Source organism: Primulina huaijiensis, chromosome 9 (assembly GCF_012295235.1).
Source record: "Primulina huaijiensis isolate GDHJ02 chromosome 9, ASM1229523v2, whole genome shotgun sequence".
Classification (NCBI taxonomy): Eukaryota; Viridiplantae; Streptophyta; class Magnoliopsida; order Lamiales; family Gesneriaceae; genus Primulina; species Primulina huaijiensis.
This window is the reverse complement of record NC_133314.1, coordinates 17,190,030-17,203,146: the sequence shown is the minus strand read 5'-3', so window position 1 is coordinate 17,203,146 and position 13,117 is coordinate 17,190,030. Positions and strand designations below refer to the sequence as shown.

The window sequence follows — 13,117 nt, the reverse complement described above, 5'->3', positions numbered from 1 at the left end:
AATTAGTATTTAAAGTATTTATTAAACAAAAAAAACCCTACACAATTCAAGTAAACACACGGCCACTTTCTGATTTTTGGCACACCAAAACTCTTTCTCAAAACATCACACGGCACACACCTCTAAATTCACGAGAAAGTTGCAAAATTTCAAAGGAAAATTCAGCCAAGGGTTCGTGTCATCGTTCTTCGCAATCGTCAACGTAAATTCGTGCGTAAATTACGCAAAGACACGCCATAATTCTTCCTTTTCTCATCTTTCACACCATAGTAATTATTTAAAATTGTTTTGCATGAAAAACATGGCACACAAGATGGAATTTTCGTAACTACATGCATAAGTATCTTAAACTTGTGTTTTTGCTTCCCAAAATCATGTTTTTATATTGTATAAGGGGCTGCCATGATTAGGACTTGGTTAAGGATGATTTTCATGAAATTTAAAGGCCTAGAACTCACACAAAATCGCAGCAAACAAGGAACAAACAAGCTGGAACCGTGGGACGGGTTTAGACAATAAGGGGCGCCGTGAGTTGTGTGTCTTCATGGGTGTGGTTTGATGCATGAGGCTTAGGGGCTCGACCAGGTCTTGAGGAGGGGTCGGTTGGGACGTGGCTAGGTCCTAGGAAGAGTCCTAGAATGGCTAGGACTCGTGGTTCAGGCTGGGGAAGAGTCCACGAAAGCTAGGACTCTGCCCAAGCAATTCACGCGCGCAGGAGTTCAGGAAGAAGAGGGGCTCAAGGTTCAGGGTGGGCGCTGGCTAGGTAGTCCAGTAGGGACTAGGGACGATGGGTCAGGGTTAGGACGGGGCCTGGTGCAGCCAGGGCTCGTGGTTGCTCGAGGGAGATGAGGGCCGAAACCTTAGGAACAAGAGGAAGGTAGCGCGCAGCAGCTGGTGGATTTCAGTTGGTTCGTGCGCGAGTCTAGTGGCCTGGGCTGGTATGGGCTGGGTCTGGGCATGGTCCAGGGTTGGTTAGGGTCGGCTGGGCTCGGTGGTGGCTCGGCTGGAGGTGTCCTAGGTTGGCTAGGAGTCCTTGATTTAGCAAGGAGTCTCACGCTATGCACTTACAGAATTTGGGTCAGGTTCCAGGTGGGTTTTTGAGCGGGCCAGGCCGGGTTTTGGGCTGGGCTTGCACAGTAGGGTCCCTAGATGGGTTGGGTAAGTTTTGGCTCAAGGTGGCTCGGGCGTGGCTCGGGTAAATTAGGAGATGGCTCGGTGTGTTCGTCGAAGGGTCAAAAACGAAAATTTAAGAAGGAAAAATAGATCCAAGGGTCCACGGGGGTGGCTCATGACTTGGAAGGGTAGAATAAATACTAAAAATTTTATGTTTAAAATTTGGGATCAAAATAACGAGTTTTGGATTTATTCGGGATTTAATCGCCGCACGAAACGCTAATTAACGAGTTAATCGAAAAGTCTAGTTTTAAGCTTTATAAAATTATGAAAAATTAGGTTTGAGCTTAAATAATTATTAAAAGCCTAAGTTTTTAATTTGGGAATTTTATATTAAGGTTTGGTTGAATTCGGGATTAAAAAGCATTAATATGTTACATTTAAAGATTAATTTAAAAGTCCTCGATTTAGGATAAATAAAAAAATGAGAAAATTCATGTAAGCTTAAATAATTATTTGCAACATGTTAGAGTCAATGAAATAAAGAAAAAGTCAAAAACGGGAAATTTTACGTCCAGGGGTAAAACGGTCTTTTTACACGTAGAAATTAGTAAACGTCATGGCAGTGCCCTGAATGCTGTTTTATGTGCTAATATGATTATTTTCTATAGTTATGGATGCTTATGGAATTTTAAATGTTAAAATGATATTTTAAACGTTTATGGGATTTTATATATTAAAATGATATTTTAAATATTCAGGAATTTTATATGTTTATGATTTAATATGTCAAAATGTTATTTTAAATGTTTTGATGTTAAAATGCTTATTTTCAAATGTTTATGAGTTTTTACATGATTAAATAATGATTTTTAAATGTCCATGGATTTTTATGAATTAAAGGCTGACATTTAAAATACATGTTGCATGCTTGGTTTCAAAAAAATGAAAAAAAGTTATGTTATTCATGATTTTCATAAAGTGATGTGAATGAAAAATGTTGAAGGAAGTGAAGTAATTGTGACTAATTCGTTAATAATGGCGATGTCGTGAGGGTGATGGTCCCAGTGGGAGCCCGACGATCGTGTTTCCATTATTGCGAATATGAGGTTATGAGGTTTGAGGAAGAATGGGAATATCGTGAGGGGAGAAGGCCCCAGAGGGAGCCCATTTATGGGAGAAGGCCCCAGAGGGAGCCCCGACGATCGTATTTCTATTCGATCATGTTAGGCCAAGGCTCAGTTGACCGGTGAGAGCGTCGCTGATGTCCCCGCCGCCCAGTACTGTGGTTATATTTAGATGGATCCATCGATCATGTCATGTGAGGAAAGTCACAATTAACGATCTGAATTCAACAAAGGAAAAGGAAAAGGAAAAATGTTTATGATCATGAAAAGGGTTTTATATCATGTCATGTTGAGGAAAAGGAAAAAGTTAAGGTTTATGTTTTGCATATCATGAAAACGTTTTAATTAAAGTTTATGCATCAAGAAAATGTTTAAGAAAATGTTCATGTTTAAAGTTTATGCATCTTCATGAAAACGATATTTTAAGTACAAGTAATTTTCACTGTTGCATGTGGTTTTATATGTATTATTTGTTATAAAGATTATGGTGTGTTAAGTCTTTAGACTCACTAGGTGTGATAGATGCAGGTTATCATGATAATGCTAATGGAGGTCTTGATGGTTGATCCGACTGGACTGGAGGTGCACATGACCCGAGGACCGACTCTAGTTTCCGCATATATGTTATGATTTATGTTAAAAGATTTTATGACTTTTATCATGATTATGAGTGGTTTTTGAGAGGCTATAGTATGCGCTATACTTTTCAAATGTTATTTTTAGATTTAGAAAAATGTTAGTTGGTTGTTTATTTTAAAATGATGTCAAAAATATTTTATGAAATTTTATGGTTCGGCTGAATGCTGTGTGAGGTTAAAAAAAAAAAATTCTAGTACTTTTAAAGCAATAAGAAAGGGCAGGACGTTTCATTAACGGCTTATCAATCATGGACTGATTATGCGTACTCAAAATTTGATATGTTGTAAAAAAAGTCAATCGAACATCGAGTAGTAAAATTTGACCAAAGGGATCAAACAACATCCGATGCGACATGATGTTTCCATCATTTTTTGACTTTTTATTCGGTGTTGAATGAAATAGTGCACGCATCGTTATAAGGTCAACTCTATTATTGCGGTTATAGGGAGACGTCGAGCCCCTTTCAACACACCATTAATACACTTAGACATGTTCGTCGTCATTATCCCTTATCTCCACCCACCATCATGAGCCAATGATCATTTTTCTTTTTGGATGTTTGACAAAAAAGTGAAAACTATTGCATTTTTTGTTTTTATTGCTTCCATTGTGACATTAACTTGTCCAATTTGGTGATGCATCTCTGCTTCTCAACATAAATCCTTCAAATGAATGTTTTTGAACTTACTGTTGAAATTAGAACACACATGCCTCAAACAAAAACGATGGACACCGCGAGGAGGTTTGAAGTCATGGATATCATGCATTAGAATTGTTATACCCACATGTCTATTATATATAAGACACACACCTCTGCAAACTTTTGTAACATGCCATGCAACATTACCTAGGAACCAATGCCAAGATTCGTAATTTTTTTTTATCAACAAGCGCAAATGCTAGAGGCATAACCTGGTTATTGACATTCAAATTCACTGTTATTAGTAGTTTGTGCTTATATTTTGTGTACATATGGATACCATCTGCAATGATTATGTTGCGACAATATCGAAAACTATCTATACATGGTTTGAAGGACCAAAATACCAAGTTCCAATTTTAAGTGGATGGTCATACGGTCGAAGATGCTTCCACTCTATAATAGTTCCTAGATTGTACTTTGACATATCACCCATATATTTAGGAAGCAAGATATAGAGCTTTTTCATGTGCCATAAACAATCTCCAATGCGCCCTTCAAACTCTGTCATGCCTTAGCATATGATATATCATACCCATATTTTGATTTAATGCTCTCTTGCACATACTTGATCTTGTATGCAGGATCACAACGCAAGATTCCCAAAAGTGTGTTGGCTATCATGTTGACATCAAGGTTGTGATGATCTATAGCCACTTGGCTGGATATGTATGTGTGATCATCACCATATTTTGCGAACATGAAATAGCCTAATTTTTGTTTAAATGATGCTCGAAGTCCCCACCCACAGTTGCCATCTTCAGACCAATTCTTGTATTTGACTTTTGAAATTGTTGGGCAAGTTTGGACAACGATATATTCACGTCTCAAAACTCGAACAGAAAAATCCTTCACGGAAGCTATTAAATCATTTTTTCTCTTAAAAACCATTTTCACAGCGAGGTCTGGCCTGTCAGGATTGTAAAAATTTGTTCGTGATGAAGAAGGAAGACCAAATGAATTTAGAATTTGTTCATCATATACTTCATTGAAAAATTAGGAAATTTCACGTAACTGTTGCTCCGGTGCATTAGGAAAGTGTTGTGTAAGTGTTGCTCTGGAGATCAGGACACACGATGATATGCCTTCATTTGCATTGTCAACATGTTCATCATCTTCTTCATCAATCGATGGAGCATCCAAATCATCATACCTCATGAAATGATGAGAACTGTCTCCAAACAAATCATGTTGCTCAAGCATATGTTTTGTAATTGAGGCGGAAATATTTGCAGCTCTAATAGAACTACCGAAAGGTGTAATATTTGTGGTATTTTCTTCATGACCCCGTGAATTTAAATCTCATTGTTGTGTTTTATTCGACCCCCTACAACATCAACTTCTGAGGAAACCATGATATGATGATCCTAACCCCCTGAAATAAAATCTCATCGTCGTTTTATATTTGTCCCCCATGCATACTCTTCTTCGATGAGAGATATGGTGATCTCAAGGCCCAGTGTTGATCCCATAATATGTCTGAGTTGAATGTTCTTTAATGTGATATGTAGAAGGTCATGATTGATTTAAACCTATTATTTCCAAACCTTGCGTTATTACTGGCATGACTGCCTCAGAATCGTATATACTTACGTTTTGTGACACAGTCTATGATTCAACATACAAGTACAAGCAATCCAGTATGGGCAAATCAAATATAAATTCTAAACTATCATCATCTGTATTATATACATGTTTTTCAATGTAACAAGACAATGCACTGTAAGAATATTTCGTTGATAATTTGATGTAGAATTTCGATGGGTCGTTCCGTAACATGCGATGCACATAATTCACCAAATGAGAAAATGTAATAGAGCGTGAGATTTTCATGGATCTAGTTGTAGGGATGTTATATCCAACCCTTTCATCTTCAATAATGGCAAAGACACCTACGAAGAGTAAGGTCATCACAGTATCTATTTTTGGAGAGAAAACTAAGATATAATGTCATGCAATCATAAATATTATATTATGAGTTTATTACAAATATATTATCTTAAAATGTATTTTTTATATTGGATTAAATTTCAATAATATTTTATAATATTTTTATTAATATTTTATTGCAATAAGTAATTTCAAATAAATCTAATAAATTAATATATATATATATATATATATATTTTAAATAAAAATATATTTGTGTTTATGGTAATAAAATTACATTATGACTTATACTATAAAATTAATATTTTAAACTTGTGTAATTATAATTTTTATAAATATTACTTTTTTCTATTAATTCTTTTAAAAATTAAGAGTATTAATAAATTTATGAAACAAAATAAAACATAATGAAGGCCAAACATTGTCAATTTACGATATAAAGAGATATTTTTTTTAAAGGAGTGGGTCTCATGTGAGACCGTCTCACGGATCTTAATCTGTTAGATAGGTCAACCCTACCCATATTCACAATAAAAAGTAATATTTTTAGCATAAAAAGTAATACTTTTTCATGGATGACCCAAATAAGAGATCCGTCTCACAAATACGACCCGTGAGATCGTCTCACACAAGTTTTTGCCTTTTAAAAGTAGTTTTATGTAGATCCTCATAATCAAATTTGACCTTAAAAAATAAGCTAATTAATTAAAATAGCATTCTAAGTATGTTAAATTCCAAACATATCTTTGCATAAAAAATATGTTAATTATTATTTTTTACTTTCTCTATATTAATTTGCATGAACATAAACATAAATTAGAATATTATATGTTATATTAAATTGATCATATTTATAGCGTAAATATACACTATTTCATTCTAAACACTTATAATTTTTTTTCTTTCAAAAATGATAAAATATTTTAATATTTCATATGTATTAAGCACACTAATATTAACTAATTTGTCATATTAAATACAATTTTTTATATTAAAAAATAGAATTATATTTAAATAATAACACTGATAAAATCAACGTACAATATTAAAAAATGAAATAAATTAAAATTGTTTTCAGAAATATTACAAAAAACAAAATAATTTCAACATTCACAAAAATATAATAAGTTCCTTACACGTAAATTAGAAAAAAACAAACTACGAGGAAAAAGAAATGCTGAAACCGTAATAATTTAGAAAATGCTTGTTGCTTGAAGAAACGCTAAAATAAATTTCCCCGTAATTCTAAATTACACATAACAATATTTAAAAAACAAAACAAATATTTTAAAATAAAATTATTTCAATAATAAGAAAAATATATAATTACCTACATGCACGTAAATTAGAACAAAAAAGAACCAGCATTGCCTCCTCAAGAGAAAAACATAAATTATTTCAATGCAATGAATTAAGCTCCACAACACTGCTTTCTCATAAGAGCAATGTAAATTATTTTAATGAAATGAATTAAACTCCACAATTTATAGCAGAGTGACATCTCATCCAATAGGTGAGTGACATCTCATCATACTCACATAGGTGTGTACGGTAGGTGTGCAGGATATATATATAACATCANAAATTTAATAGATAAAAAAACTGTTGAGTAGAATCCGTATTAGATCATACTGGATTGTAATAGATTCATAAATGTTTTCGAATTAGTATAAGTTTATATATATTTTTTCTTTTTATATTATTTAAAGAAAATAACCTATTTATGCAATATGTTGATTGTTCTCATTATCCAATAAAGTTCGAGTCTCCCTGATTGCGAATAGTTATTCTAATTTATTTGGTAGATTTAATTGTTTTTTCGTATTTTTGTTGCCCTTGATAAGTAATTCTCGGGTCCACGCTCAAGTTCCATCAGTAATGCGGGTAGCAGCTGCATTATATCTTTATAGTCTGAAATAATATCACACTTGTGCTCTAAAAAAATTATGTTAAATTTGGGATTGAAATTTTGGTTAAAAATAAAATAACGTTTTTAGAAAATAAAATTTTCAATTTAAACAACGGTTTAACCCAAAAATTAAACCAAATAAACAGCATATGTTTGTTTGCGGATTGTGAAAAGAGAGTGGATAAAAACTTTTGTATAATTCAAAGTTCAGACCGTCCAAATCTAGCCAATTGACAAATTAAAGTGGTCCAAAATTTTTAAAAATAAAAAAAGGAAAAACAAAAACAAAAGTGGTACAAGATATTTTTTTTAAAAAAAATTAATACAATTTTTTAGTGGATCTCGATAAGAGATAAAGGAAAACATAAAAAATAGGAATACAAACCTTTTTTATGATTAAAGTTGGACCAAAGAATACACTTTTTGAAGAATATTTTATTGGGTAAATTGCCTCTGAGAAATTTTTTTTTCGCTCGCTTTTATATATATATATATATATGAAATTTCAGTATCAACTGTTTCAAATTTGATACAAAACATGTACCGATAGAATAAAATATTGGAATTATATGTATTTTATATTTCATCTATCAAAAACGGAAAATTTCGATCATGATTTGTACCTAATTTGAGTCACTCGATACTATAAATATATAAATCAATACATTAATTTAATATTTTTTATTTGAAATTTCTTAAATTAGTACTCAAACATATATAATAAATATTCATATTTATAAATTTAATCTAATTTTATATTCAAAATCTTATTTTTTACATGAGATCCAAAATAATTAAGGTGGTGTATTCAATATAGGAGATTTATTGACTTTTGTAGAGTTTAAAAGTCTAGATGTATTTAATTAAGACTTTTACAAACTCTATACAAGTCTAACGATATTCAAAATAGACTTTCATATAGTTTTAAAAAGTCAACTGGTATTCAACATTGACTTTTAAAAACTCCATAAAACTCTATATTTGGTTCAACCCAAAGATTTGGATGAATTTTTAAAACTTCTAACTCATACACAAGCTATTTACTTCTCTCTCTGTCGCTTCACATCACCTCTCCTCTTATCTCATCTAATCTATCTCTATCAATCTCTCAAGTTTTCGAAGTGTATGTATATATATATTTTCATCTTTCTTTTTCAAAATTTTCATTTTTTGGCTGATTGTTCATTTAATAATTTTTTATTTTAATATCATAAGAAATTTTAAATTCTAAAATTGATTTTGTGATTTTTAATTTATTATTTATGCAAATTAATGTAATATTCAATAATAATAAATGATGATCCAAAAAAATGTCGTTTAATTCTTAATAATTGAATATTCTCGCAACAACCATGATTTTTTTAAATTCTTTTTAGCATTTTCAATTAATATGTAAGCTATGATATTTTTATACAAAATTATATCCACATAATGATAAATAATATTCTTTTTACATGTATATTTTCAATTCAAAAACAAGTTATATATTAATCAATTGATGTATTTTAAAAAAATTACAAACATGCATTCAAACTCACATATATACACATGTAAAGATTAAATGATTTTTAACTTTTAAATAAGTAAATTTATTTATTAATATAAATATTGAAAAATTATTTCAAACTGAATATGTTATATATGTCAATTAATTATTGGTTCAAAGAAATTAATAAAAAATAATATGTTATAATTAATTATAAAATTGATAAAATCCTATTAATAAAAAATTTCACAAAAATCAATAAAAATCTTGCAAAAAAAATCTACATGAGTCCACAAAAATCTGTTTATAAATCTGCGAGATTATGTAAAAGTCGATAAAAATCTATCAAATCCATAAAAGTGTATCATTTGAAAAAATCATTAAAAGTAATCAAAACTCTGGATTGAATACACCCCACTAATACTCAAATATAATATATTAATATTAAATTTTCAATGTTTTGTCCTTTTTTCTTTCAATATTTTGTACCTTTTTTTTATCCCTGGAAAGACTTTTAGGCCTAAAGAGTGTATAATTTTTGTTTGTGTTAATGAAAAAAATGCAGAAATAAATTTTTTTTTTGGGAATTTAGGGTTGGATATTTAAAGACAATTTACCCATATTTTATAGATTTCCAAGTAATATATTTATATACTATATATTTATAATCATAGATTCATAGGTAATAACTAATTACTGCTCGATATATATATCATGGCACGATTATATTATCTATCATTTAAAATATCTAGAAATTTATTATGAAGCTAACAAAAATTATAAAAACAATAAACAATTATCTTAGTTAAATAACTATTCTAATTACTAATTAACAATTATCGATTATACACCACAAAAAAATACCATATATATATGTGCAAACAATAAGTGCACAGAATTGCCAATGGCTTATACTCATCTGCATCTAAATCTCAAATGGGACCTCAGCTTGATGTCTCAACTCAAAAAAAAAAAAAAAAAAAAAAAAAAAAATGTCTTAAAATTACATTACAATTAAATGTGTCATAACTCATACCCAATTTTTTTTTATTTTTTTTAACCGGAAAACTATCTGATGTTATTTTTTGTACATATATAAAATAAATTATCGTACTAACATAATAGTATGTGAATCAAACTACCCACATAAAGTACACAAACCGAACCCTATGACATGCTAGCTCGAGCTGGTCTTATAAAAAGAATCGAACATATCATCATTGATCAAATAGTTACTTATCCAACCAAATTCTAGGTCATTTTCGGATCTCATACCTATCTTTTAGCATATTATTTTATTAAATATAAATATGTAAGTTTATATTACACCTTAAATGACATCTCCAATTGAATTTTTTATATTAAAAAGACATCAAAATTTGACAAACACCAATAACCACAAAATCAATCTCCCTCCTTTACACAATCACTCTTCACTCAAGAAAGAAACCTCAAAACATAGGTTTCAAATTCTTCGACACAAATTATAAAACATTATTAATCCTCAAAAAAAAAATTACATTTTATGATAAATATTTTCACAATGCACACAACAAATACAAAAATCAAAGATTGGAACTGGATGGAGAGATACCTTTGTACTCTTCTTTTTCTTGTGGTTTCAAAAATCGAATCACTTTCGGTTGCAGGTGATTTGTTCATGAAATGACATAATTGATCAAATTTCTTATGAAATTACCATTTACCAACCTTGATTATGTGTGATTATCAATGAGAACTGGTCTGTTCATCGTCTCCTCTATCTGTAGTTTGAGCCTGATTCTGCTGCTCAAGATTTTCAGAATTCATATTCAAGTTGTTTCTTGAATATGAGTTTAATGCTGCTAAGATTCCTAGATTTGATTCCGCTGAAACCCCTAATCCCAGATGCTGAGATGGTTGAAGCATCGATCCTAATTGCAGTGGGCTCGATCGTCCGCTTTGAAACTCCAGATTCCCCGAATAATTATACCTCGGCATGAAATGCAGCGGGGTTTGCAGGGCGTTTCCGCCGCCCTGTGCGGTGGGGAAAGGCCAGATCTGGGTCGTCTCCGATGGGGCTCCTGACGCCGTCGGGGAAGAGGACGTTGGGTTTCGAGAACCATCGCCGCCTCCGGCTGATGCCGTGAGGGGGAGCATCCAGAATGTGCTGCCGGTGGTGCCGCTGCTTGGGGAAGGTGTTACAGCCCACATGGCGGTGGTGGGCATCATGTTAGTGTGTCTGATTATACTTCCCGGAGAATGCCCAGCGGTGGCAGCCACCGCCACTTCTTGTGTTTTCTGTGCTTGCATTACTTGTGAACTGTTTTCTGATTTGAATCGTTTGTGTGGAGGCGAGCTGGGGCCTTCACCATGTGAATCGATGGCTCCTTCTTTGAACAAATCTTCCCTGTATCTCTTCTGCAAGTAATTCTCCGTTGCTTGCTGAACTCCGCCGCCGCTTTCGCCGCCTACAGATTCCGAATTTTGAGCTGCTTGTAAGAGATGGGAGCTCTGCTGCTGGTGATGAAATCCTAACATCTGTGAAAAACTCTCTTCGTAAGGGTGATGAGCTAACCCCAGCGCGCTATGAAAAGAATGGGGCATGGATTTTGACGGAGGAGCCGAGTGGGTGGAGCCGCTGCTCCTGAGAGAGAAGTTAAGAGTAGAAAAATTCGCCGGGATTGTCCCAGTGCCGGTGGCCGCTAAGATGGCCGGTTCCGCCTGCTGGAGGAGCCACTCAATCGTTTCACCATCCGATTTGTGACCCAATTCTCTTGTCAACTGAAAAACCCGAGCAGCACAAGCCGCAGGCATGCGGATGCGCCGGCCGCGCCCGTCGACTTTGGTGTGGCGGTCTTTGGTAGGTTTCTTAGCTGGCGGTTGAGTCCCTTGTTCTGCCGGTTGTACCTGCTGCTGCCGATGTTGTACTTGGTGGGCTGATTTATTGGATGCTGGATCGTCAATTAGGTCTTCTGATCTGGTCGCGATTGCTAAGGAGGCGTCCACCGGCTGCGTCGACTGGGATTGACCACCGCCGCTGTCCGCCGCCGCGGGAGTTTTTGGGGCCGTGGAATTAACTCCAAGTAGACCACTACCTGGTGTACTGAGGGCGGAGAAGGAAGCCAGGTACGGTGGCGTCGGCCACCCATGAAGGCGGTGGACAAGGTGTGGCGGAGAAAGGAGGTGGCGGGAGGAGGAGGAGGAGGTGGCGGCGGCGGGATTGGCGGTGGTGGGTTGTTTCTTGTTAGCTTGTGTTGACTCATTGATTTCCATAGTGGGTTTAAAGGTGTGAGCATAAAGAATTATGCTGGTGGGTTCAATTTTCCTTGCTTCCTTTTACTTTGTCTTGCGATCGGTCATTCGTTACAATTTTAAAACTCATTTTCATATAATAATAAAACCTATTTTTCAATTTATTTTATTTATTATTTTGTATTAGTTTTTTCTTTTCTTTTTCTCTTTTAAGATGATGATAGAACTTGTTGCCATCATCTGATCATGTTTAACTCGAACTCATACTTAAACTTTGAACTCCAAGCCCATTTCTAACAAAAGTAGAGGAGCTCATGGTAGACCTCATGATCTCTCTTATAAATATATTAGATTTAAAACTTCATTTATTCATTCACTATATTAATTTTCGGCAGCATTTTTAGCTGCTCTCTCATCTATCTTAAGCACCTGACTTGAGGTTTCGAGGGACTACGCCGAGACATCCTCTGAGCCCCTTCTATTGATCTTCTTTGTGGTTTAAGGTTCAGATTATATCCGATGTTTGAATTCGGGGTAATCTAATCTACCGGAATCGAACCCTATATTTTTAACGAGTATCAAACTCTACTGTCCGTTATTTTTCGATATACACCAAATAAAATTTCAAATTAATCCAATAATCTATATTCCACGTTAGTTAAATAAATTATATTAGTCAAATTTTATATGAAAAACTCCTAAAAAGTATTGCTATAATTTTCTTTTCTTTTCTTTCTTTTTCTTCCTATAATGGAAAACAAAAAGTACCCCAATAGTAGGGATGACAACGGGTCCGGGTTGGGACGAGTTTGGCCAAACTTGGGACTCGCCCCGCCTTCCTTTATACCCACCCCACGAATCCAGTGATTGGACCCGTCAAAAATATATAATTTTATTTTTATTCAATAAATTTTTAAAAAAATTAACAAATTATTAAATTTATATGTCCAAATTTATATTAATGATATTCATGCTAAAAAAATATATTATCACAAGTTAAAATATTCACAAAAACTCTT

The 13,117-nt window shown here is 33.3% G+C and overlaps 1 protein-coding gene across 1 annotated transcript; it reads right to left on the bottom strand.

The window, feature by feature from the left end:
* Positions 1-10,257: 10,257 nt before the first annotated feature.
* On the bottom strand, positions 10,258-12,200 carry LOC140985257 (transcription factor TCP8-like). Its single transcript, XM_073453053.1, has one exon. The coding sequence runs from the start codon at positions 12,117-12,119 to the stop codon at positions 10,593-10,595; it is 1,527 nt and encodes a 508-aa protein (XP_073309154.1). The 5' UTR covers positions 12,120-12,200; the 3' UTR covers positions 10,258-10,592.
* Between the last annotated feature and the right edge of the window lie 917 nt (positions 12,201-13,117).

Excerpts from the sequence above, each read along its gene's own strand:
- LOC140985257 (XM_073453053.1), bottom strand. The coding sequence starts at position 12,119 with ATGGAAATCAATGAGTCAACACAAGCTAACAAGAAACAACCCACCACC.